The sequence below is a fragment of the Tinamus guttatus genome, unplaced genomic scaffold, assembly GCF_059628265.1.
Source record: "Tinamus guttatus ecotype Peru unplaced genomic scaffold, ASM5962826v1 Tinamus_guttatus_pri_ptg000143l, whole genome shotgun sequence".
In the NCBI taxonomy this organism is placed as follows: domain Eukaryota; kingdom Metazoa; phylum Chordata; class Aves; order Tinamiformes; family Tinamidae; genus Tinamus; species Tinamus guttatus.
Window position 1 is genome coordinate 567,653 of NW_028288677.1, and position 23,610 is coordinate 591,262.

The window sequence follows — 23,610 nt, forward strand, 5'->3', positions numbered from 1 at the left end:
TAGCGTACACCAACGAGCAGAGCTAATCAGAAAGACATGTGGGTTTGTCATCTTCCGAGTTAAAACGCAGGCAGCTCAGGATACAGGCTCTTAGTCAGTGTTTTAATATTAATAAAAGCCAGCGAGCTGCCTTGGCCTTGCAACACCCAGGTGGGCAGGCAAGCTGCTATTAGGCATAGGAGCCCTAACCCACGCTGTCTTTTTATATTTTAGCTGTTGTGCAGCTAGGTGACCCTGGCGTTTGCTTGTCAGTACTCAGGAATAATTTGGATTTCTCTGCTCAGCGTGGTTTCATGCAGGGGAATCTTCTCCCCTGCGGATTTGCTGTTCCCTTGAGCAAGTCATTTCGCATACCTGTGTCTCAGTTATCCCTGTCGGAAAGGTGGAGATGTGTTATCTTCTCTGAAAAGCACTTTAAGAGCCATTAGGGCAAAATACCAGGTAAAAGTTAGGCATTATTATTAATAATTTTCACCATACCAAGCTGCAGTATTAAGTTAGGTTCTGCCCATTCTGCTCTGGATTTTCTCATTTTCATCTCTCCTCCGTTCGTTTTCTAATACAGAAAAGTCTCTGTCAGCTTGTGAACGCTCAGGGAGCTCTTAACATCTTGCCATGAAAGGAAACAAGCAGACATATGTAGGTGCATACATTCAGATATATATATGGCAAGAAGGAAAAATGACTTCAGCTACTTGAAAATATCTTCCCAAGTTTTTTATGCTATCACTGCCGTTTAATCAGAGCACTTCTCTCCCCTTTGGCAGAGAGCCTGCTGCTTTTGACAGGCTTTTCCCTATGAATATAGCTGCCACAGCTGTGTGCTGGAGGTTGTGTAACACTGCAAGTCTCCTACCTCGCAGTTTGCTCCCCAAGATGTCTCAGGATTCGCATTGGAGAAGGTGTCCACAAGCTTGGGGATTTCCTGCAGCGCGCAGGGACGCCCGGGTTGGAGTCCTGCTTTCTCCTTGCAAGCTGGGGCTGATGTTGCAAATCTTTTGCAGGTCGGAGACATCGTGTCTGTTATTGACATGCCCCCCAAGGAGCTGACCACGTGGTGGAGAGGCAAGCATGGGTTCCAGGTAAGCTTGATTAAACTGGATTAAAACACATAAACTCAGCACATAAACACATCAACTCAGCAATCCCGCAACTGCTGTGCCCACGATTGCTTGGGAATATGAAGAGAGGGTGTTTGCACTTCCACTTGCTCTTTGAACTCGAGCTAGATGGGGTCTCCACTGGAAGAATCCTGCACAAGGTAGGAATAGCCCCAACCCTTTGATCTTGATGGACAGCTGGGCTGGTGCTGGTAGGAGATTATGTTGCACCCTCTCTGCGACAGCTGCCACTGTTATCCAAATCATCCCATTCTTTCCACTGTCTAACATTTAGACAGGGCAGAACAAAGGATTCAGAGGAAACCAGTGAGGAGACTCTGTTGTTGACTTGGACGAGCCACCCAACTCATCTGTGCTTCCAAATCTTTATTTATTCAAAGGTGATAATATTCCAGGTCCCTGTAAAAAATATAGCTGAGATTTAGACTGAATTTTCAAAAGATCCTTAAAACATCTGAGAACTAGGCATGAAACCTTCTGGGTGAGAATGGCTTTTTCCTTGTGCTTGGCTTATGCTGCAGCTTGGATTCGCCCTTTAGGAAATAAAAAACAAGGTCTTTATGCACAAAAGCAGTAAAAAAGCCCAAAGCTACTGAAAGGCAGGGGGACTTTCTACCCCTTCACACTGTGGTGTCTCTCTATGGAAGGATTTTCATGTGACCATCTCTTCACAAGCAGATGAAATTTGGAGTCAGCGACTGTGTTTTGTCTTGGCAGGACTTTTGTATTGTTGCACTGTCAAAAATCAGTGATACAGTTTAGTAGGAGGAGGTCTTGAAGGAACCTGCAAAATAAAGCAGAACTACTTAATAGAAAATCAAGGCTGCAGTACCTTTGCCTCTTAATTTATAAGCCAGAGGCCTACCCAAAGCACCAAACAGACATACAGCCCCTATGATATATGTTTCAGTAGCTCTCAGATGGTGTTTGCACAATCTTTGCTCTATCTCACTTGACAGGCAGTAATTTCATGAGCTGTGCTAGCTTGGTTATTCCTACACAAACATCTCTCTTCACACAAACGTGCCTCTCATGGGCAGAGAGGCGTTTCTCCTCTCAGTTGACACTTTCTGGCATTTCTCAACGTGCACATCAGAGCTTTTCCTTGCCTGGATCACCCTCAGCTAGCAAGAGATGCAGATCCCAGTGGTGCACAAAGACACAGGGGGGTTTTTTAACCCAGGCTGAAGTTTAAGGGCTGTAAAATACAGAAGAAAATTTGTAGGTTAAATGCACACACAAGCACAGATGTGGTACAGGTCAGTAAAGAAGTGTGGAGCTGTCAGAACAACTCGAGTCAGGAAGGGAATCGGGAAGAGCTGCAAAATAAGTAGCTGGAGGGAAAAGAAGACAAATCAGGTGATGGGTAGAGAGATATGCTGAGAAGAGGAGGCAGAATAAAAGGAAAATGTGGAAGAAATTTAGGAAATGGGAAGAAGAACTCACTCCTCCCAGCTGGAATGGCCTAGGAATGTGAGGAAAAGCAGCTCTACCTTTATGTGCATGACGATACCCTGCATCCTGGGACTAGCAGTCTTCTCTGGAAGTCCTGCTGGCAAATCCAGGTCTACAACACATGGCTCAGTGTGTAGACCCTGTCTGTTGAGCTACCTCACGTCTAGGAGAAGCACCTACAGTCGCAGGATGAAGATAATACGAATAAAATCAGTGTAGGAAGCGTTCCTACGGATCTACCAACGTCCAGAGATAAGCAAATCCAACAGGTTTTGAGTGTGTTTGGGTTCAGCTAACGGCAGCTTGGATTCAGCACAGAAATGAGTTTGTTCTTTGCCAGGCAGGCCAATCCTTTGGGGCAGCATCACCTTTTTTGGTTAATCCTTTGAATTTCCCAGCTGCAGGGGCCTTTCTCCCAGTAGCTCATCTAATGACTGCAGTGCAAGCCTCTTAATCCTGCGCAGAACAAAACAACCCATTAGGCTTCTTATCAGCCTCTCTGATTAAAGTAAAATGATTTTCAAGGCATTTTTTTTCTGCTTGAAGCTAGAATTTGCGAGTCCTTGGTGACTCACTGCTTTCTTTGTGAGATTGTTCCCTAAACTGCAGCCACCTCCGCGTTCGCAGCCGCCCAACTCTCTTTGTTCCCATCATCTTTTTATTCATCCCTCGTCTTTGCGGCACGAACCCGGTGCACAGGAGTCTGCACCTGGGGGTGGAGGCCACTTCCATCCTGAAAACGTTGACGTGGGGGGATTTGGGCAGCATCTCTGAATTTCTCTGCCGCTCTCTTGAGTTTTCTGCATGGCCAGGTAGTGAATAGAGGTGTGAATCATTCAGATTAAGAACCGCATCCGTGTTGTTGGGGCGGAAAGGGGAATGATTTTGCACTTAAAAATTCCAAAGATGTTGCAGAAGTTTCCTCTAAGCAGAGGAGATCCTAAACCCTGGGGAAGGAGAGCTGAGTCTTGGCCACCAAACTCCTTTAAGGCCTTTTATTGACCAAGAAACTGTCCAGGATTGCACATGTAACTTATATTTTCTGAAAGCAAGGAAGCAAATGTATAGATCTTGAGACACAGCAAAAGAAGGGCAGTTGGCCATTAGCCCATGGCTTTATCATGGGATTTCTTTCACAAAAACTTCTACCTGGAATATGCTGTTACATGGGACACACATAAAAATCGATTATTTCTTGTCACATACATAAATTCTACTGCAAATTCCCTCTGCATCTGAGGGCAGAGTGTTGGAGGCTGCTTTTCACTTGCAGCCACTGCTCAAATAAATGTGTAGCTCAAGCCAACGTGCCATTTATGTGGCTGCTGCCTTCTCTTTTGCTTGGATTCCCTCCTCGTGCACTGCAAATAATTACTGCTCTTTTGAGCCTTTCCCATAAAGCCTTGTGTAGAAAATCAAACAAAGATCAAATCGTAGCTGTTGCAGAGATGTTTGCAGCAGCAACCTGTGTTTTCCTCCTTCGTTAAGGTGTGTAGTGATTTTTTTTTACCCTTCAGATGACCTTACATTATCTAAATATATTACCCTTGCTATTAGTTTTTGTATGTTGCCAAATCCTTTAATCCTGGATCAAGCTCTAACAGTGCCTTGCTACATCTGTTGAGCTTTACTGTGGGACCCAAGTCATTTATTTATGCAAAATCGTGGAAAACTTTCCATGGAAGGGAAAGCAGCAGCTTTTAAGTGGGTGGGAATGAGGCACAAGTTAGGGGTTAGGACCCTGCAGACGATCCCTTGAGGACTGTGGAGGAAAAGCTAAATCACTCAGAAACTGTAAAGGCCTCCAAACTCTTACCAGTAAGTTAATATCCAAGAGCTTGTCAAGACTAGCACAAATTCAGGTTGTCTTTCCCCAAAAAGTCCACTCTAATTATTGCTCTGTGAACGTGGCAAGAAGGGAATGTTCAGGGAAACCTTCTGACACGCTGAGAAGCAGTGACAGGGCCATCATGAGGCTTGTTTCCCTTTTAAATTCGTGGTTAGGATTTGTATATTGTGTCTGGTTATGTTCATTATGGCAAAAATACTTGTGTTCATCACTAGTCAAATTACTGGGTTCGTAGTTACAAGCGAAGGTCACATTTTACTCTGTGTATTTTATTAAATCTATTCTCTAATGCTGAGACGAATTCAGTTTAACCAAAACCACATGGAATCGTGTTGTTTTCACATGCATCTAGCACATTTGTCCTCTCCCCTCCATACACACAGGTGCAGGCTGATACCTCTGTCCTTAGAAAACAGATTTATAACAGTATTTTACAGAACTAAGCATTTGGTATGTGGGTATATATATATATACACATATTTTTTGCTTGCATCAATTTGAAAAATTATTTTTGTTATGCTGGGTCATTTTAGACTGGATAATGTTATGGTTGCCAGGCAAGCAGAGCTAAAGATTACATGAAGCTTCATAAAAGCTATAATTAGACCCAGGTTTAACAATTCTGATCTAAAGACACAGCGCTCAGTATTCTGTCTCTCCTTTCATTACAGGTTGGATTTTTCCCTAGCGAATGTGTTGAATTAATTAATGACAAAGTCCCTCAGTCTGTGACCAATTCTGTGCCAAAACCAGGTATGTATATTTAGTTTTTAAGATGCAATGAAATAAAAAGGAGTTGTTTTGTTGATGTTCCATGCTTAACATCTGCATTAGACCTACCCTGTTATCCTCTGTATGTGTTGAACATCCTTTATTCATGCCATGTCACCCTCTGTATGTGTCGATCATCCACACATTTTCTGCCTTTGAATAGCTGCTATTACAGTCTTTCATCTGCAGTGTTACATAAGCTAATATCAATGTTCATCTCCTGCATATTTGGAAAGATTTTAAGCTTAGAAGAACTTGAGATGCCTTCAGCAAGCAGTAACTAACGTTTCTATGCAGCATCCCAGCTCTTGGTGCCTTGAGAGTGTTGCACATTAGCTCTTCTTCATACACAACATATAAGTGAGGCAAAAAAGATTCTGCTGGCATAGATGGAACTGATGAATTGGGTAGATTGCTGGAGGAAGGCAGATATAACGGAGCTTGGGACCCTTTTTGCTTCCATGCTGGATATATCCCTCTGGACACTTATGTATCCTGTGAGATACAGGCGAATTGGTACCAGGCACTGCTGCTCAATGGAAAATTAAATGGAAGGCAGGATCTGGGATGTGATTCTAGTGGCATCCGTCCTGGCAGCACTGGAAATGAAAGCTGAGGCCTCTGCAGAATTCACTGGTGCTGAACATTTCATTTTATTCTTTCAAAATACCTATATACATATAGACATATAAAATTTAAGGTAATGCTAAATGCATTTTTTAAAAATTGCTGACCTTTTTCAGAAGGTTGTGTGAGATCTAACTTGAGCCACACATTAGGGAGTGGATTTCCTCCTTCAGTCGGGGGAAATGTGTTACAAAGTTGATGCAAAAAGCCCAAATCCCGTTAAATTAATACGTTGTGAGATACTGCCATGAGGCCATCACTGCTGAGCTCCCCCATAGCTGCTCCCTGCATAAAGTTAAAAGCAAAAAACTGCAGCGAAACCCCCTCTACCTACATTTTAAATGTTAGATTGCCTTTTCTTTTGCAAGAAATTTCTAAACAGAACCACAGATTTTGTCCTTACTTGACATTAGCAGGACGTTTCACCCAGAATGAACGTGAAGTTCTAGATTTGGGCTTGATAAGGCATATTTATCAACGTGCAACCTTCTTCCCTCTAATCCAAACATCGTTTGCAGAGCATCTAGGACATTTTGCAGCATAAAGCTTTGCCACGAAGGAATTTACGGGCATAGAACTGCTTGTGTTGTGTAACCGTCCTTAGATTTGGCTGGATTGAGTAATCTAATGAAAAGCAGATGGAAAACAAAGAACTTCCTGCCCTGAATTTTTATTATTATTTATAATTAGAGGGTTTGATTTGCAGAAGTGATGAGGACAACGTTTTAATAGAACCATAAGACACTGCATTGTGTCTTAAATGCAGGACAAATAAGGATTGAAATTCAAATGTAAATGAAAGGCAGGCAACGAGAGAGGAAGGCCGGGCTTAAATGCAAACTCTGCTTTTAAAACAATATTTTCTTTGAGATGCTCACACCAGTGAGAATGCAGCCAGTGTCTGAGATAAACAGAAGGCAAACTATCCTTGCAGGAAAACCATTTTATTCAATTCTGAAAATTCCAAGTAGTAGGAAAGAACTTATTTTTTTCTTAAATAATCTCTGGAATAGGTAAACCTGCCATCTCCCAAAATACTGCTTGTGGTCTTAGCAACACAGCACTGGAGGCTGGGAGCTCCCTTGCCATGTGAGGAAGGTACTTTGTGTTTCTGTGAGTGCAAACAGCTCATACAGAGCTTAATTCCAAGCACATTTCAGGATCTATCCCATGAACCAGCTACCTCATTACTCGTAGGCTCAATTTGTACACGAGAAAGGCAAAAAAAAAGGAAAATAGAAGGTGCCCTGAATCCTCTTGTTCAGTGCTGTGAGGAAATCCGTTATTTTACTTCCCTAGACAAAATGCAAAGTGATGTCCTGCCTGTTTCTATTTACTTAAAAACCCACTGCACAGATCCAGAAGGGGAGTGCGAGACCAACAAATCCCAACCGATTTGTCTCAATCCTGGGTGTTTTCTCCTCTAAAATATTCCTGAATTCCTACTCAGATCAAGTATTCTAAGGCTTATTTCTTGAGCTCAATGATTATACTGAATCGGTACCCAGAATTTGATAACTAATGCCATTCCATGACAGTTTAGCTCAATTCCTACAGATGGAATCAGGTCTTACATAAAAAGGGTTTTGAAGAGATCCGGGATGAAGGATTGTATCTGAAATGCAGACAGTCCTCTTGGTGAGAAGTAACTCTTCTAAATATCCATTGTGCTGCTTTGGGGACAGAAAGAATAGCTGCTTTTAGGTGCACATTTAGGAAAAACCTGCAGATTGAGGCCGTTCGCTCCTTTCATTCAGTCGTGTCCAGCCCTGGTCCGTTCCAGGAACACTGTGTGCATTTGTCTCCGTTTCATTCCATGTTTTTCTCCTACTTGTGCCTATTTGCTGTGGTGCTTTTACCCGTATTTCCAGTCTCCTACCATGTTTCACCTCATACATGCCATTTGTTTCCTGTATTTTGCGTGTTGTTGTGTGCATCGCCCCTTCTACGTGTCCAATACGAAGCTTTCTGAGCACTGGACCCAAAGACAGCCCTAAATTAATTAATTTTAACTGCGAAGGTGCAAATCAAGTTACCTTCATTGCTAAAGAGCCCTTGCAATCAGATGCCTGAGAGATGGTGCCTGCTTCGGAGCAGGCTGCTAATCCCTAAACCAAAAAGGTGCTGTTTAATTTAACAGATCAGGCAGAATAGGTGCAAACAGCATCTGCATTCTGCAGGAGGCCTGCGTTTTCCTAAGCAAAATATGGAAAAATCTAATAGAAATCACCAGTGCCATTCCTGTTAACCTTGCATAAACAAGGGGGTGGTTCCTTGTCCCCTTGAGCTGCGTTCAGACTGAGCCCAAAATGTCCATTTGCCAGTTGGGGAGCTGTTATTTTCCAGTGCTTGTCCTCGTCCCTGGATATAGAGAAATGTCCCATGTTCCAGCCCTGCTCCTGACTCACAGAGCACTTAAACCCAGGCTTAACCATAAACACAGGCTTAGCAGAGAGGGGAGCAGCGCAAACCGGCTCCGCGGCGCTTGGGCTCAAAGTTCAAACCCCCGAAATGGCTTTTTTTCCAGAAAAAACGGGCGCTTGCCGGGTGGGGAATTCCAGGATCCTAATGAATCTGCAACTCGAAGGCTTGGGGCTGTGTAGAGCTGAGCTTTGTATGACTTTAACCCGACCGGCGCATGTTTTAACCAACATTTTGTTGTTTTTTTTTTCTTTTTTTTAATTATACCTTCCCAGTTTCCCCTGCCCACGGAGCCCGCCCAGCATCCTGGAGCTACTTCCCCCCCTGTACGTTTCCACCGACTCCTTTTTCCCTCTCTGTCTCCGTCTCTCTCGCCCTCTTTCTTGTGTGTTTTGAATTCCGCACGTGCAAGTCAGCAGCGCTGGTGCCTTAAAAGACATCCAGGGAAACCAAAGCTTTAGTTTAGCATGGGCCTTTTTAAAGCTCTTTAGCCATAAAACAAATATAGCAGGGAAATAAAATAAAAAAAAACAGCAATTCGAACTCTTTTCTGCTAGAATGATGCGATCATTTAGCATCAATAAAACCATAATCAACAGAAATTGCTCTCAAGTGCGGAGCGCACCAAATGAGGATGCCACTTGTGCGGAGGGAAGAGTCCCAGGCCGGAGCAGCTCTAACACAGCTGCTCATTAGCCGGGCTGCTCGTTTCCCAGGCAAAACTCATCCCTCTGGGCAGCCGGGATTGGGATTGGGAACGTGCCCGGGTGCTCTTGTTGAGAACATCCCTCCGCAGCAAAGGTCCTGCTCGCCCGCCCCAGAGCCCCCCAAACCTGCACTTCTCTGCTCTCCCTCTGCCCCTGCAGGTTTTCCAGCGGGTGTTTTAATCTGTTTGTCCTTTCTCCCACCTCGTGTCTGCCCCCGACCCTCCCCGCGCGCAGATTTGGAGCTGGATAGTGTAAAGCCAGGCTCTGCACATGGTCCCGAGGCTCTGACCCAGGCCCAGCTGAGCTCAGGTAGAGCCCTTCATTAGTCTCTCGGTGTCCTAACCCAGCCTAACGCTGTTCGTCGTGCTAGCAATAACCACGTACTAACACCCTAGGTTCGAGCGCAGAAACTAGACGTAGCTGAACTAGATTCACCTTTTTGTATTTTTTAGCATCTCGCGGCTAGAAAGGTCAACGCCAGGTTTTGCAAACGCTCCCCCTTAGCAAGCAGAGCTGCTGCAAATGGTTTTATGCAGTTGGGCTTTGCCCGTGCGGATGCTCCGCTCTCTCCGTGGCCGCGTGGCCATGGTCTGCATCAGGAATCCGGGTGTTCTCCTTTCGTGTGGCTGCCACAATATGAAGCTTCCTTCATATTCCTTCCCTGGTGCTTTCCATTCGTGCCTCGGAAAGCCCCATCCGGAGCGTGTGCCAAACCCCTCTGGCCGTGCTCCGGAGGAAAGAACTTGCTCCGAGGGGAGAGAGGAGAAATGTGGTTAAATGCCACAGTCCTGTGGCAGCAGGAATGGCTCTAATGCGTCCCCACTTGCACAGCGTTAGCGGAAAACAACCGTGTTGTGTTGTCAGCGTCGCCGCGGCTCCTCAGAACCGACGTGGGGTGAAATTCCAGCGTTCCAGCGGAGCGGAGGGGCTCAGGAACGTCGCTGGTAGATGTTGGGTACAACCTGACGGGTTCCTGAGAGAGACTTGGTCACAGAGATGCTTTTTTCCTTTGCTGAATCACTGCATTCCACATAGAGGGTCCCTATGCCCTCTTTGGGTGCAACCTATAGGTTAGTAGATGCTAATCTATACGTTGTGCTCCCTCCGGGATGTGAAGCGGTTCTTTCCCCTTCCCGTTTCTTGGCGCAGAGGGAGCGGAGCCGTAGGCCGAGCCGTGGAAACGTTGCTATATTCGGGATTCAGCTGGTCTCCCGGGAAACCTGCGCCATAAAAATCTGCGATTTCTTCAGAAAACGGGCGTTTGAGATCGCAGCTTCCTAGAGCCCGTGTTCTAGGCACAGAGGCTGAAAGAAAGCAAGGCCCAAGCTACAGCTTCTCCATTTACTGGGCAAACCAGCAGCACGGTGTAGCCTGAATTTGATTTGGACACAGAATGAGACGTTAGGAGCCCCGTTTCCGTTGAATTTTGGGGGAGACTCCTCAAAACCCTTGTCTGGGTTGCGGTAAACTGCGTTGCGCACAAATTCCTAGCACTGGGAGGTGTGATTTTTCCGTTGTTTCCTAATCCTTTAATGCTTTAACAGTGCAGATGTTTCCTGGCCGTGGTAGCAAGAAGCGGGTGCCCGTTTTGGCAGCGCTTTTTGGGCAGTTTCTCTTGCTTTTTTGTTGTTTCTCTTGCCCGGGGGGTCTTGGGCGGCCTTTGGGATCGATGCAGCGTTTGTAGCCTGGAGAAAGGGATGTTCCCATAGAGCAGCGTGCTGGAAACCTGGGATATCCGTGTGTCCCAAGGTGTGTTTGGTGCCCGCGGAGCTCCACTGGGAGGCACTGCCGGGGTGAGGAGAAGCAACCCGGGAATCTTCCAAAATCCCAGGGAAACGCAGGGCGCAGCTCGAAGGGAGAGCGGGATCCCTTTCTGCATCCCCTGCCACACAGCTGCTTCCCAGGAGCTTTCCCGAGCTTCCCGTGGGAACACGCTTTTGCGGAAGGAAAGGCCCATGGAGGAACATTGATCCCGTCTCCCCGGCGCTTGTAGCCGAAGGAGCTTCTAGAGGATCAGGATCGGTTGGAGTTTTGCGGAGACTTGAACCCGCGTCGCTGCCGGCGCAAAATATCCAACAGAAGTAGCTGCAGGACGAGCGTTACTTGGAGACAGGACTCAGCAAGGAACCGTGGAAAAATCATTCCCGAGGAGAAACCGGGAGCACCGAAAGAAACGGGTTTTGCGGGACGGCCGCGTAGGCGGAAGCAGATCCCTCTGCTTCGGCACGAGGTCGCTGCTAACGGGAAAGGCAAATCCCGCGCCGCTCGGGGGGGCAGCGGGAGAGGGGCTGCGCATCCGCCCGGCGCTCCGGCCGCTCCGGCACCTGCGGGAGGAGGAGCCCGGGGAGGAGCCGCGCGGAGCCGCTCGGAGCCCGCACGGAGCCGGCGGCGCGGCCAGGTGAGAGGCACCGTCCCCCCGCGGCGCTTCCCTCCGCGCGGCGGCTCCGGCCGGGAGCGGCGGGGACGGATGGGGAAGGAGGGATTTGTCGCGCGGCCGCGGAGCCTCCGGCTGGAGGCGGCTCCGGAGGCTCCGGGCTGAAGGACGCGGCGCGCGGGACAGGTCAGATCCGAGGCTCTCCGAGGGTTTGTGCCGCGGCGGCGGTTTTGGACGGATGAGGAGTTACCTGGGGGTTCCTTGGGGTGTCTGTGGGGGGAAGAGGCTCCGAGGGGCTCCCTGGATCCGCGGGGCTACGGGAGCCTCCCGGCTGCCTTGTGCCGTGCTTTGGGCACTGCCAAAATGCCGGGGCAGGAGGAATTGCAGGAACGGGAGCCGCCGGCCCCGCTCCCACGTGTGCGAGGGCTGCAGCGCCGCCAGAGCCGAGCTCCCTGCTCCCCGGGAGGCAGCAGGCGGACGGGAATGCCGACAATTGGAATTTCAATGGATTTCTGCGCCTTGCTTTATCCCTTTGTCTCCCCTCCCCGCTCCCGGGGACGCATTCCCAGGGACACATTCCCAAGGATGCATTCCCAGGCATTGCTATTGCTGCTGCTGCTGTTGGGGAGAGAGGGGGCTTCGCTCTGCCCCTGCCGGCCCTTGTTTGCCGAGCCCGGGGGCAGCCGGAGCGATTCCCATGGAGACGACCTTGCAAACATCCTGGATCATCCAGGATGCCTCCGGGAAGCGCGAGCCCCTTCGGAGGAGCGAGTGCCCTGCGGGGGCTTGTTATTTCTGAGGGAAACAGCAGCAAATCCGCATTCCCGAGCCCGCACAGGCAGCTCTTGCATGTTGTCCTCCTTGCCCGGGTGGATTCCCACATCCCTTGGCGATGGAATCGCAGGCTGCTTTTCCCGGGGTCCTGGCGAGGCCTTTCCAGATGAATCATCCGCTGCTGCTTGTTGCTCCGTGTCACCTCTCCTGTCACCACCCGCCTCCTCCCGGGAGCCGCCACCGCCCCCGTTTCAATGGGAATGGGGCCGGAATGGGCTCCGAGGTCCCCATCCTAAGCGCTCGGAGTCACTCAGGATCATCCCTTGTTGCTGCCAGCATTGGGGATCTCCTGCACCATTCCCGCTTTTTATCGGAGGCAGCAATAGCGCGGATGAGGCTCGAGCGGGTAAGAAAGCCGCTCTGAGCAGCCTGCTTTCCTCTCCCTATCCCTGCTCCTACAACGGCAGGAAATCCAGGCCGTTCTTGTGAGAAAAGTTAATGTTTTTGCTATCCAACGAGTCTGGAATTAACCCCCTTGAACACACTCGCATTTTGCAGCCTGCTCGTGCTCCTGAAGCCGGGAGGCCGCGCGTGCTCTCACCTTCGACCTTAGCCCCGCGAGGCAAACGGGCCCCGCTCTCAGGAGTGAAATAATCCTTATTTAACAGCTCTTATCAGCGCCGGGGGAAACTGAGGCCCCGCTTGTGCAAGCAGACGCCGGCAGGGAGAGCAGCGGTGCCAAAAGACACCCCTGAGGCTCCCGCGGTGGCAGCTGAACCTGCAGAAGGAACCTGCTCTGGTTTGAAAACCCGGGTCTCCTTTAGTGGTTTAACATGTAAACACCAAGCGAAGTGCATCCTTGGATCACGGAACTGTATCCATTGGACCTTCCTGTAATGCCTAAGGTGAAACCCAGGAGTTGCCTGGTGACCTGCTGGCCCTATAAATGGAAATATCTTCAGGGCTTTGGGATCAGGCTCATTGCACCTAGCGAGGCTACATCAGTGCCTGGTGGAAGGGGAGAGATACTAAAATATCATGGAGTGGAGCCTGGTGTAAGGTCTGTTAGAGCACCGGGAGGTCCTATGGGGTGAGATGCACGGGTGTTCCCCTCTGGTACCTGAGTCAGGAGCACAGGGGGGACCCTTGCAGCTCCTCCCAAGGCGACTCCTTTTATACCTAGACTTGTTCTTCTTGATAGAGCTCCTCTGTGGAGGCTAAATTGCTTTTAAATCAGGGCACAATGGCACTTTTGTTGGGGAAGGCAGAGCCCTTTTGTGCCGCTCCGGAGCGGGGCCTCCGGAAGGAAAGTTGACATCCAGGGGCACCCTTTGCTCCCCCTTGGAAGCTCTACCCCAGCCCGTCTGCCCCGTTTGCACTGATTTATTTGCGTCCTCCTCATCATTGGCACTGATTTTTTTTGCATCCTCCTATTTGCATTGGCCCGGTGGAGAAAAGGAACCCAAAAGGAACCTAAAAGGAACCGTGTTGTGTTTTGCAGTGTCCAAGAAGCACGGCAAGCTCATCACCTTCCTGCGGACATTCATGAAGTCACGGCCAACGAAACAGAAGCTGAAGCAGCGCGGGATCCTCAAGGAGAGGGTGTTCGGCTGCGACCTGGGAGAGCATCTTCTCAACTCGGGCCACGATGGTAAGAAGCAGCCTGGGCTCCTTCCCTGCCGGGTGTTTTATTGCTGTTAGGGAGGTGTTTGCTAGCACAGAACCACGTAGCAAGAGCTGGCGGCTGCAAGATGAGCGGGGTGACCCGCGTAAGCATCGTGCAGGCGTGGAGATGGACAGAACTGCAGCAGTTCTCCACCTCCTGAAGCCTTCAGATGCGGAATAAGCACTGTTTGGGCAGGGAAATAAACTTTTTATGTGATCAGTGTCAGCGAGGAGGTTACAGGTAGGTCAAGCCTGCATGTTTCTCACTGTCTTGGTGTGATGGTAGGGCAGTCTACAGCGCAGGTCCTTCACCTGCCCTTCCCTCAGCTTCCCCAAGGCCCCAGGAATTACCTGGGTATTTTGTTTCCTCAGAGCTTCCTTCCTCTCAGTCTGTCGCACTGGCTTTGCTGCTGCCTTTCTCTGCCCCTTTTGAGGGCAGCAATTAGGGGAAACAGTGGAGAAGAGGTGTCCGCTCCGAGGAGAAAGGCCCTGTTATTCCTTTGCCTTGGGTGAACTTTGTTTCCTGTGAAATCAGGGAGGCACCTGCACTGCTGAGCAGCACGCAGAGGACTCGAATTCCTTCACAGGTCACTTCCCAGAAACGCTTCCCCCCCTGCTGAGGGCTGTTTGGGCAAGCAGCGTGGAGCCGCGCTGGCCTCTCGCCAGTTAGAGCCAGCAGAGAAGGGGACGTTGGCGTTGCTGCCGGCCCGGTGCGGTTTGCTGCTCCGTTTGGTGTCTTTGCTCCTTGAGCCCTGCGCTGGATTTTGATGTCCCTTGTGCCTCCCGTGTGACAGGGCCTCGTGGTAGCTCGCTGCTCGTGCAGGTCTCTCCCCATCCCATCCCATCCCTTGCATCTGCGCGGCTCCCAGCGAGCTCTCCTCTCCTAATGAGGCCTAGGAGTTACCAGTTGCTTTCAGCCTTGGTTTAATAGCTCTTTCCTAACTCCCTGCAGTGAAGCAGATCCGGCTGGAACGCCGCTAACAGGGACACGTCTCCGTTCCACACAGCAGGGTTGGTTTTTGCTGCGTGATTCAGCGCCCTGACCTGTGCTCCAAGTGATGTCATCCCCGGGATGGGTTTGTGGAGACGTTCGTGGGCTCCAGGGAATAACCCAGCTCTGGGCACACGCGGTGTCTTAGGATTCCCTCGCTCTGCTCCTACGGAGCCGATCGTAGGAAGGGATTGAGGTGTCATGGGAGCACAGAGCAGAGCTAACAGAAGGGCTGAGCTTGGAAGGGACCTCTCGGGATCATCCAGTCCAGCAGGGACACCCGGAGCACGGGACACAGGGTGGCATCCTGGTGGGTTGGAAGGTCTCCAGAGCAGGAGACTCCAGTTCCGGGGCTCTGTCCCCCTCAGATGTGGCACGGGAAGGAGGGAGGTTTAGGGTGAAGCGGTGTTTACAGTAACAGCAGCAGGAACGAGGGCTGCACCTTAGATTTTCCTGCACGCCGGTGATGATTCACGTCGGCGCTTGCGGGGATTGCTGAGCTGGCAGCTGTGGGCGGGTAGTTTCGAGGGCAGGGGGTGTTTTGTTGTTGGTTTTTCTGGTTTCTAGCAAATTACAGCCTCGAGCCCTCGGAGCAAAGGCCCTTTTGGGGACGGAGTTACCAGCCGTGCGAGCAAAGACGCAGAGAGTCCTGTTCCTGAGCAGCCAAGAGCCCTGGTTCCCTTTTTTAGCTGGAGAAATGTGATTTTTCTCCCCGAAAATCCTCCTCTGAAAGGAAAGCAGACGGAACTTAAATTTAGCCTGACCCCAATTAGAGCAGCCCGAGCTCGCTCAGTGTGGGAGGCGGCGAATGCTGCATTGCAGCAGCGGCGCCACGGCCTCGCTGGTGCCTGGGAGCATCCCGAGGGCTCCGGCACCGGGATCCGCGGCAGCGTTCCACAGGGAACGGCCTCAGCGCTCGGCGGGGGGCCAGGATTCGAGCTGCTTTCGATGCTAACTTATTACAGGCTTGACTATAGGAAGAATATTGTTACCACAACAGAGAAACACACAGGGAATGAGATCCCGGGCAGCATCTTGGCAGGGAGTTATCCGTGAAAATCTGGTCCCCCTTAGCTCGAGGATAAACTTGGTAATCCCTGTGTCACCTCTTTGGGTCCCAGTATTAATCTGAGCAGTGCGTTTTACTAGCTCATTATTTTAATATAATAAATATATAACTGGCTGGCTTTGGATCAGTGCTGTTTGTGAAGAAAGCCCCGCCTTGGAATTTAGGACAGCTCAATGTTATGGCTTTGTTTTAGCTTTTCTTGATGCCTCAGCTCTTAGAGGGTGAATTAGCCCCGTTTGCGCTCTCGTTCCTCACAGATGTTGGCTATGGGTGAGACTGAAGCTCGAAGCTAGATTTGTTCAGCCCATGAACAGCCCCTTGGGCACTGTCATATTTTTAATGGGTATTTTCCACGGATCCAAGCTGAAAAGTTTGAATGTGAGCTAAAAAGCTTCCAATCAGTTGAAATCTGCTGTCCTGTTTTTAGTCCTCCTCTTTCAAGGTGCACAAATGTCAAAAGGAGCTGGCAATAGGACGTATTTCCATTACAGCCCCTTAAAGACCTTGTAAATAGTTGATATTGTCCACAGGAAACTGTAAATCCGTGCGCATTTCCTGGGCTCATTTCGGTCCTTAGCTGCATTTTGCGCAATTGCACAGAGCTAAATAGGGCACTTTGGGAGCTAGAAGGTGCTTAATTCACTCAGCTGCTTCTGTAAGTGTTAAAGTGAAATGTTTAGGTGCCTTTAGCATCAAAGGTGAAGCCAGCAACCAGTTTAAACACAGAACAGGCACGTGGAGCCCACCCAGAGTCCAGGTGGCTGCTCAGTGGGTCACAACGTGGCAAACCTGAGTCAGCTTTGAGCTATCTGGGGCCAAGGTGGGTATTTTCCCCCCTCTCAATGCATTGTAGTGAATTAAGGTAACAGCAACGTACACTCTACATGGGAATGAATTCCTAGGGCATTTTTTTCCAGTGGTGGATATGAAACTCCAGAGAGGTAGGTGGGAACAACCCCAGAGATGGATGCACTGGAAAGAAGTGGGCAGTGTCCCCACACGGGGATAACCCGCTCTTCCCTGGACGCAGCCCAGCGGGATTTACGTCCCTGAAACGTGGCCCTTGCACTTTGTTTTTACGCAGTCTCTGGCTAAGCTGCTAAGTGAGAAAATCAAAACAGGCCGCTCTTAAAAAGCCGATTCCATAACCGGGCACCGTCCGCGCGGGGCTGACTCATGCTCTACGGCCTCCCTCCCCATTATCTCGGGTTTTGCAGTACAAAAGTCACACTTTCCAATAAAAACCGGAGCGTTCCAGCAGGAAGCGGCGCCGCTTGGACTTTAGCCCCTCCGCAACGTTAGTTTGAATGTCGCTCACTGGAGACGTGGGAAGGGAGCGTCCCGAGGGAAGCTCCGTCGTGCCTGGTGGCGCTTCCCGCTCCCAATCCGGGCGGTTAGGACGCAGGCAGAAGCCTCCTCAATTCCCATAGCAGAAGGTGCAGGCAGCTCGCTGGGTGGTGCAGAGGGCAATAAAAGGGAAGTCATTACCCTCCCGAAGGCTCGGGCTGATTTACTGGAATTTCTTGTCTTTCTGGCGCTGTGAGGTGGAGGGAGCAGAAAGGAATAGCTGGAAATGCGCCTTCCTGCTGAAATTATCCATTCCTCTCCTATTACAGGACTTTGTGCACTTGTATTTTTATTTTTCATGTTCTTCCCGAGCGTGGCCAGGGCAGCCCCGGTTGCCACCTTTGCTTGGGGGTTGCCCATGGGGTGGTTCAGCTCGTGCTCCCAGTGTCCCTGCAGTTCTCCGTGTTCCTTTGCAACGTCTGGAATTCCATGCCGTGCTCTGGTAACCTGCCCAACGCGGCACTTCACCCCGTGCCGGAATATCGGGAAAACGAGCGGCTCCATGGGAGGCCTCGGTCCCCAGGCTGAACAAATAGTTCTGATTCCAGGAAAAAAAAATGTAACAAACAAAAATAATAATAAAAAAAACCTCCCTGAGCCCAGGGTGGGAACCTTACAAAAGATTAAAAAAGGGAAGGAAAAAAAAAGAAAAACCCCAAGCGAGATTACAGGAGAGGAATGTGCCTGATTTAAAGAAGAATTGAAATGGTTTTGAGAGTGAAACCCATAAAACTTCCCTCTCGGTTAATGGGGAATAATTAACCAGCTCGTTCAGGCTCCAGATGAGCCCTCGGAGATGGAATCAACCTTTCCAAGCAGCTGAGGGGTGCTCGGGAACGAGCTGGAAAAGCTCCTTGTGCTCCGAGTGGCGATCGGATACGCGAGGGGTTTCCTGCGTTAGCGCATCCGCGTTTCCAGCACTTGGATTCCCCTGGATGTCATTGGCTGGAATGCCAACCGTGAGGAATTAGCTGGGGAAGTCACAGGGATCCAAACCCCACGGAAGTCTTTTGGCCAAAGAAAATGCATTTGCCCCATTTTGTAGCGTTTTTGGAGTCAGCAGAGCTCTAGCAGGAGGCGGGATGGCCGTACCCAGCCTCTGCTTGGTCCCACTAATGACGTGTCCCCGTTAGTCCCCCAGGTCCTCAAGAGCTGCACGGAATTCATCGAGAAGCACGGCATCGTGGACGGGATCTACCGCCTGTCCGGGATCGCATCCAACATCCAGAAACTGCGGTAAGGGCCCGCGAGGAGGACACCTGGCAGGACGGTCCCCTCCCGGCCAGCGAGGGTGGCTTCTAAGGGTGTTTTTTGTATAATGCCCCGGTATAGGGTGGGGAACACAGGGACAGGCTAGTTGGAATGTTCTGGGATGTCCCCAAGGCGAACGGAACGGCGCGTGGCACGAGCTGGAGTCGCTGCTCCTGCTGCTCATTTAAATGGCCACGGATTTTCCCAAGAGTTTGATCGACACTGGACACGTTGCGTTGCTGTAGTTCCCAGCTACATAAACAGACCGTTAAGCCCATTTCAAAGCTCCATCTGCAATGACCTTATACATGAGCAACTGTTCTTAATTTTCACATTGGAGGAAAAACCAATCTCCCAGTTTTAAAGGGTTTTTTTTGGACAGAAATTTATTCCATATGGGAAAGGGACTCCAAGGCAAGGGCTGGCTCCTTAGTAGTGCCTTTCTTTGGCAGCAAGCGCTGAATTTAGTGTATTTAATTTGGTATATTTAATCCTGCATTTGATATCTTTTTGAAGATACTCTGAGCCTTTTTGGGGGGTCAGAAAATAACCTGTAGTTTATAACAAGCAGCAGAGATGCACAAAAAGAAAAGGCTGGGCACAGTGCAGCCCTCCTTCCCTAACGTGGCTTGGTGAGCAACAGAAATTTCCATGCCCATATTCCAGCAGGGAGCCAGCCCTGGCCTTCTGAGCTCTGCTTCTGTTTCATCAATGTTGTGATTTGGGGTTTTTTCCCCCCCAAAACCACGGGAATGCTCCGGGCTTTGCTTCATGTGGTCGCTGGCTCTGCTCGTGCCCGCCTTGTGCCCAAGCAACATCCTGCCACGTTCCCTGTGCTCCAGGCCTTCTTCAGACTCATACACTGCGGTCTTGGGTTCTCCTTTCCTCCCGCTCACCCCCCTGCCCGTCTTCCCGCTCTCCTGCCCAGGCACGAGTTTGATTCGGAGCAGATCCCCGACCTGACCAAGGACACGTACATCCAGGACATCCACTGCGTGGGCTCCCTCTGCAAACTCTACTTCCGAGAGCTGCCAAACCCCCTGCTCACCTACCAGCTCTACGAGAAGTTCTCGGTAAGGACGAGGCGTCGCAGGACGCGGCAGCCCCTCGGCCGCCTTCCTCGGCGGCTGTTTAACGGGAACATCACCGCGTCTTGATGTCAGTGACACGCTGGCACTGTGGGTCATGCACGTAGAGGCCGTCTCGCTGTGTTGCAGGACGCTGTTTCTGCTGCTACGGACGAGGAGCGGTTGGTTAAAATCCACGATGTCATTCAGCAGCTGCCTCCTCCTCACTACAGGTTAGTACAACCCTGATTCCCATCACAAATAGCACTGCAACAGCGGGAGAGGACGGAGCCTTTCCAGCTTTTCCTCCACACCAAGCTGGATTTTGCCTCTGCATTACATATTACATATTACTGGGTCCATTAGTGTATTAGGATGGTGTGTGGCTGCATAAAGTTCATTTATTTTTTAATTAGTTAGTAGCAAGACAAATACCATAAACCTCGTGTACGTCTTATTTGATTTCCCCTAGAAAATGCTGCAAGGAGGTAAGTGCAGGCTCATTGTGCCCAAAGGGTCTGATAACAGCAAGCAAATATTTTTATTCCAGGAGGAGCGCAGCACATTACCCTACGCAGGAATAGCAATAAAGGGAAATGTAGTAAAAAGAAGTACATATATGCACAAATAGCAGGAGTGGCTTAAAAGCACTTCTCTTATTTTAGATAACAAACAGATAATAATCTTGCTAATAAATAGCATAGTTTTAGATAATAATTATATTATTTAGAATAGTGATGTCAATAACTAGCTCCTTGTAAAATTACCTATTATCTATAATTCCTTGTATATAATTATTAATGACTAAGACTTCTCAATTAATTAACAGCAGTTATCTATTAAAGACTAATTATAATGGTCAACTGCTATTACTTAAGGCTGAAGGGACCTGAAAAGTATCTTTTCAGAAATAAACTATCAATAATAGGTGATTTTTACTAAGAGCTATATATCTATATTGTATAGAGATATATAGATATGTAGATTTATATGGATACATAATTATTAAAACACATATATAATTATTCATGAATAACTTGTCTATTAATAGCACTTATCTATGAATTGCTAACTATAGCAGTCTTCATAAGGTTGAAGGGACTCGCAAAGCCCCTTTTCAGAAATAATCCATCTCAGATGTCCCATGTTCTCTGGTGCGGTCCATGGTCCTCACTAGTGGCTGGGACTCGAGGAGCACCGTTTGGGTCTGAGTATGTGCTCAAGTCCCAGCTAAGAGTTGTCTTAGGAAAAACATGGCTGCACCAGAGAACACCAAACACAGAAGGCAGTTTATGTTCTGCAAAAGTGCTCCTGGGTCTGGTTTTCTCTAGTACAGTTTACATTCTCCCTAAAACAGCCCTAGGCTGGGACACAAGGACTTCATGCTCAGAAATAAATTGTGCTTCGCACGGCCCAGCCTGCTGCCACTTTGCGAAAACCATGGCCTGCACCAGAGAAAAGGGGACCCAGGAGCCAGTTTGTTTCTGAAAAGGGGCTCCTGCTTCCCTCTCCTCTGCTGCAGTCCCTGTTTCCTCCCTTAGCAACGAGTTACTTAGGAAAGGAGGGAAAAACCCACTTCGCTGGAGGATGAGCAGCACAGGCAGGCAGGGAGCTGGTGCTGGGGCAGCACCGTCTCCGCCGCGGCCGTTTGTGCAGCCTCGAGCCTGCCTGGGTGCAGAAACGCCCCTGTCCCCAGCGCTGCTGCTAAGCGACAGCGCGGAGGAGGGAGCAGGAGGAGGAGGCAGCAGCGTCTTCCTCGTCTTCCTCCCCAGCTCTGCGGCGGGTGGAAGCGAGAGCTCTAGTCCCTCTGCCTCCCCGCGAGGGTTCCTGCCCTCAAAGGCGTTTAAAATAATAATAAAAAAGCTTTATTTACTGAGAACACAGCCTGGGAAGGGTAGGCTGTTGTCTCCCCTCTCTGTCTAGAACACAGCTGGAGGCAGCTCTTCCACAAGCTGGAATTCGCACAGGAATACTGACGTGATCCTGGCTTTTTCCACAAGGAGATGCTGGTTTTCCAAAGCCTGGAGGAGGGGGAGGCGTGTGTGTAAAATCTTGCAGCGCAGCAAAGCAGCCAACCGATGAATTTTCCAGGCTCGCTGCCTCTAGATGATTCCTGTCACTGGAAAAAGAGCAGGTGCTTTAAGGCTTTTCCCTGAGCCCGGACAAATCAGAAACGCTCTCCCTCCCCCACCTCCCCTTTAATGATTTGCTAAGGCAACTTTATCCTTGTTCTTAGGGTACATAGTTCAGCTTTTTCTTTTTTTTTCCTCCTCTCCCTGTGATCTCTCAAACCACAAGAAAATAATGAGCCGTGAGGCTTGTTTGGCAGATTGCAGCAGGGCCTGCTAACCGGCGCTGAACACTTGCCTATCTCTCCTTTTCCAGGACACTGGAGTTCCTAATGAGGCACTTAGCTCGCCTGGCTGATTACTGCTCCATCACAAACATGCACACCAAGAACTTAGCCATTGTCTGGGCTCCCAACCTCCTGAGGTATTCCGCGTTTGTTTGTTTTGTCCTTGGTCCCGGAGGAAAAGCTGTTCTGTGACATGGCAGGTTTCCCAGTGCCTCAGTTCCTGGGGTCCAACATGACAGCTTCTGGCTGCACAACTTGAAAGGGAGGGCAGTAAGTCTGTCCCCTAATATTTTCGCTTTGGCTACGTGTACTGGTACAGTTCAAAATAAATGGTATAGTTTAAAAGATTTGCTTAATAAAAACAATAGTCACCCTGGCCTCCATCCTAATGATTTCTGGACTTGTTCATCGCCAGGCTGAGAAATCTGGGTTATACTTTTCCCTGCGTGCAGCTTACGAGCTGTCTTCTCCACTCACAAGCAATGAAAAGATCTCATCTGAGTCTGTTTTTGTGAGTACTGGGGTACTTGCTGAGCAGGAGCAGGTAGAGATGTTCCCCACATCCAAAGCTCACCCTGGCATTTTCCAGCACCCCTGGATTAAACCGCTGCCTTCGGAAAGAATTTGAACTAAACTCTGTGCATGCAGCACACTCACCCCCACCCAGACCTGCCCCATGCACTGCTTTTGCTTCTAGACCCACGTGCTCCTCTGGCTCACTTCAGTAGCAAGCCAATCCAGAACACGGGTATAAATCACCACAGCCAGCACCATCCTTTGCACAGGGCTTTGCTGAGATTTAATCTCTTAGCTGTTCCCAAAGCCCCGAGCAGCCAGGCACAGCAGCTCCCCAGATGCTGAATCCTTACCCACAGCGAGCCTGTCTTTCCGCCTTCTTCCAGCTGCATCTGATTTCACCTGCCTTTTCCGCAGGTCCAAGCAGATCGAGTCCTCCTGCTTCAGCGGCACAGCTGCCTTCATGGAGGTGCGGATCCAGTCGGTCGTTGTGGAGTTCATCCTGAACCACGTCGACGTCCTCTTCAGTTCCAAGCTCAGCTCGGTCATTCGAGACGGAGCAGGTGAGCCTCTTCCTCAGCCGTGCATCCAACAAGGACACTTAATGGCAACCTGGGCCTTCCCGGGGACGTGTGACAGTGTTGATAGGAAGAACACCAGGGGAGATTGCCAGGGTGGAATATTACAGCTCAGCAAACGCAGCCTTGGGTTTGGAACTGCTCCCCATTTGCCCTTTCCTGGTTCTCCCTCCTGTCTCTCGTTTCCCTTTGCAGGGCACAGCTCTTTATCGCGGCCCAAGTCTCTGCTGGTGTCTTCTCCTTCCACAAAGCTGCTCACCCTGGAGGAGGCCCAGGCGCGGACGCAAGCCCAGATCAACTCCCCCATCGTGGCAGACAGTAAATACATCGAAGTGGGAGAAGGCCCCGCGGCTCTGCAGGGGAAATTCCACACGGTCATAGACTTCCCGGCCGAAAGGTAGAGAGGAGTTTCCTTTATTTACCTTGTAAAACTGGTTTTGCCTTGCACCAATCGGAGCCCCAGGGCACTTGCCTGGAGTTCTCCAGGTGCTGCTGTAAGCAGCTCCGGGAGGATTCCACTTATTTATCTGGCTGAACTGAGCCCACCCAGCGAGGTAACTTTTATGCCGTTGCCCCCTTTCTAGCAGGGTCAGCATTAAACGTATAAAGCCCTGCTGTGTGATGCATACTGATGCCTGCACTATACATGCACAAGGCAAAACAACCAGAGG

General features: G+C 49.8%; 1 protein-coding gene across 1 annotated transcript in view; it reads left to right on the plus strand.

Moving 5' to 3' along the window:
- ARHGAP32 (Rho GTPase activating protein 32) overlaps positions 1 to 23,610 on the plus strand; it is a 94,243-nt gene that overhangs the window by 64,386 nt on the left and 6,247 nt on the right. The window contains exons 10-20 of the mRNA XM_088522035.1: positions 1,005 to 1,082; positions 5,097 to 5,178; positions 8,520 to 8,570; positions 9,186 to 9,260; positions 13,601 to 13,750; positions 18,305 to 18,407; positions 19,351 to 19,495; positions 19,640 to 19,722; positions 21,875 to 21,982; positions 22,779 to 22,924; positions 23,135 to 23,336. Coding sequence (XP_088378161.1) covers positions 1,005 to 1,082; positions 5,097 to 5,178; positions 8,520 to 8,570; positions 9,186 to 9,260; positions 13,601 to 13,750; positions 18,305 to 18,407; positions 19,351 to 19,495; positions 19,640 to 19,722; positions 21,875 to 21,982; positions 22,779 to 22,924; positions 23,135 to 23,336 — 1,223 coding nt within the window. The remainder of the gene's footprint in view (positions 1 to 1,004; positions 1,083 to 5,096; positions 5,179 to 8,519; positions 8,571 to 9,185; positions 9,261 to 13,600; positions 13,751 to 18,304; positions 18,408 to 19,350; positions 19,496 to 19,639; positions 19,723 to 21,874; positions 21,983 to 22,778; positions 22,925 to 23,134; positions 23,337 to 23,610) is intronic.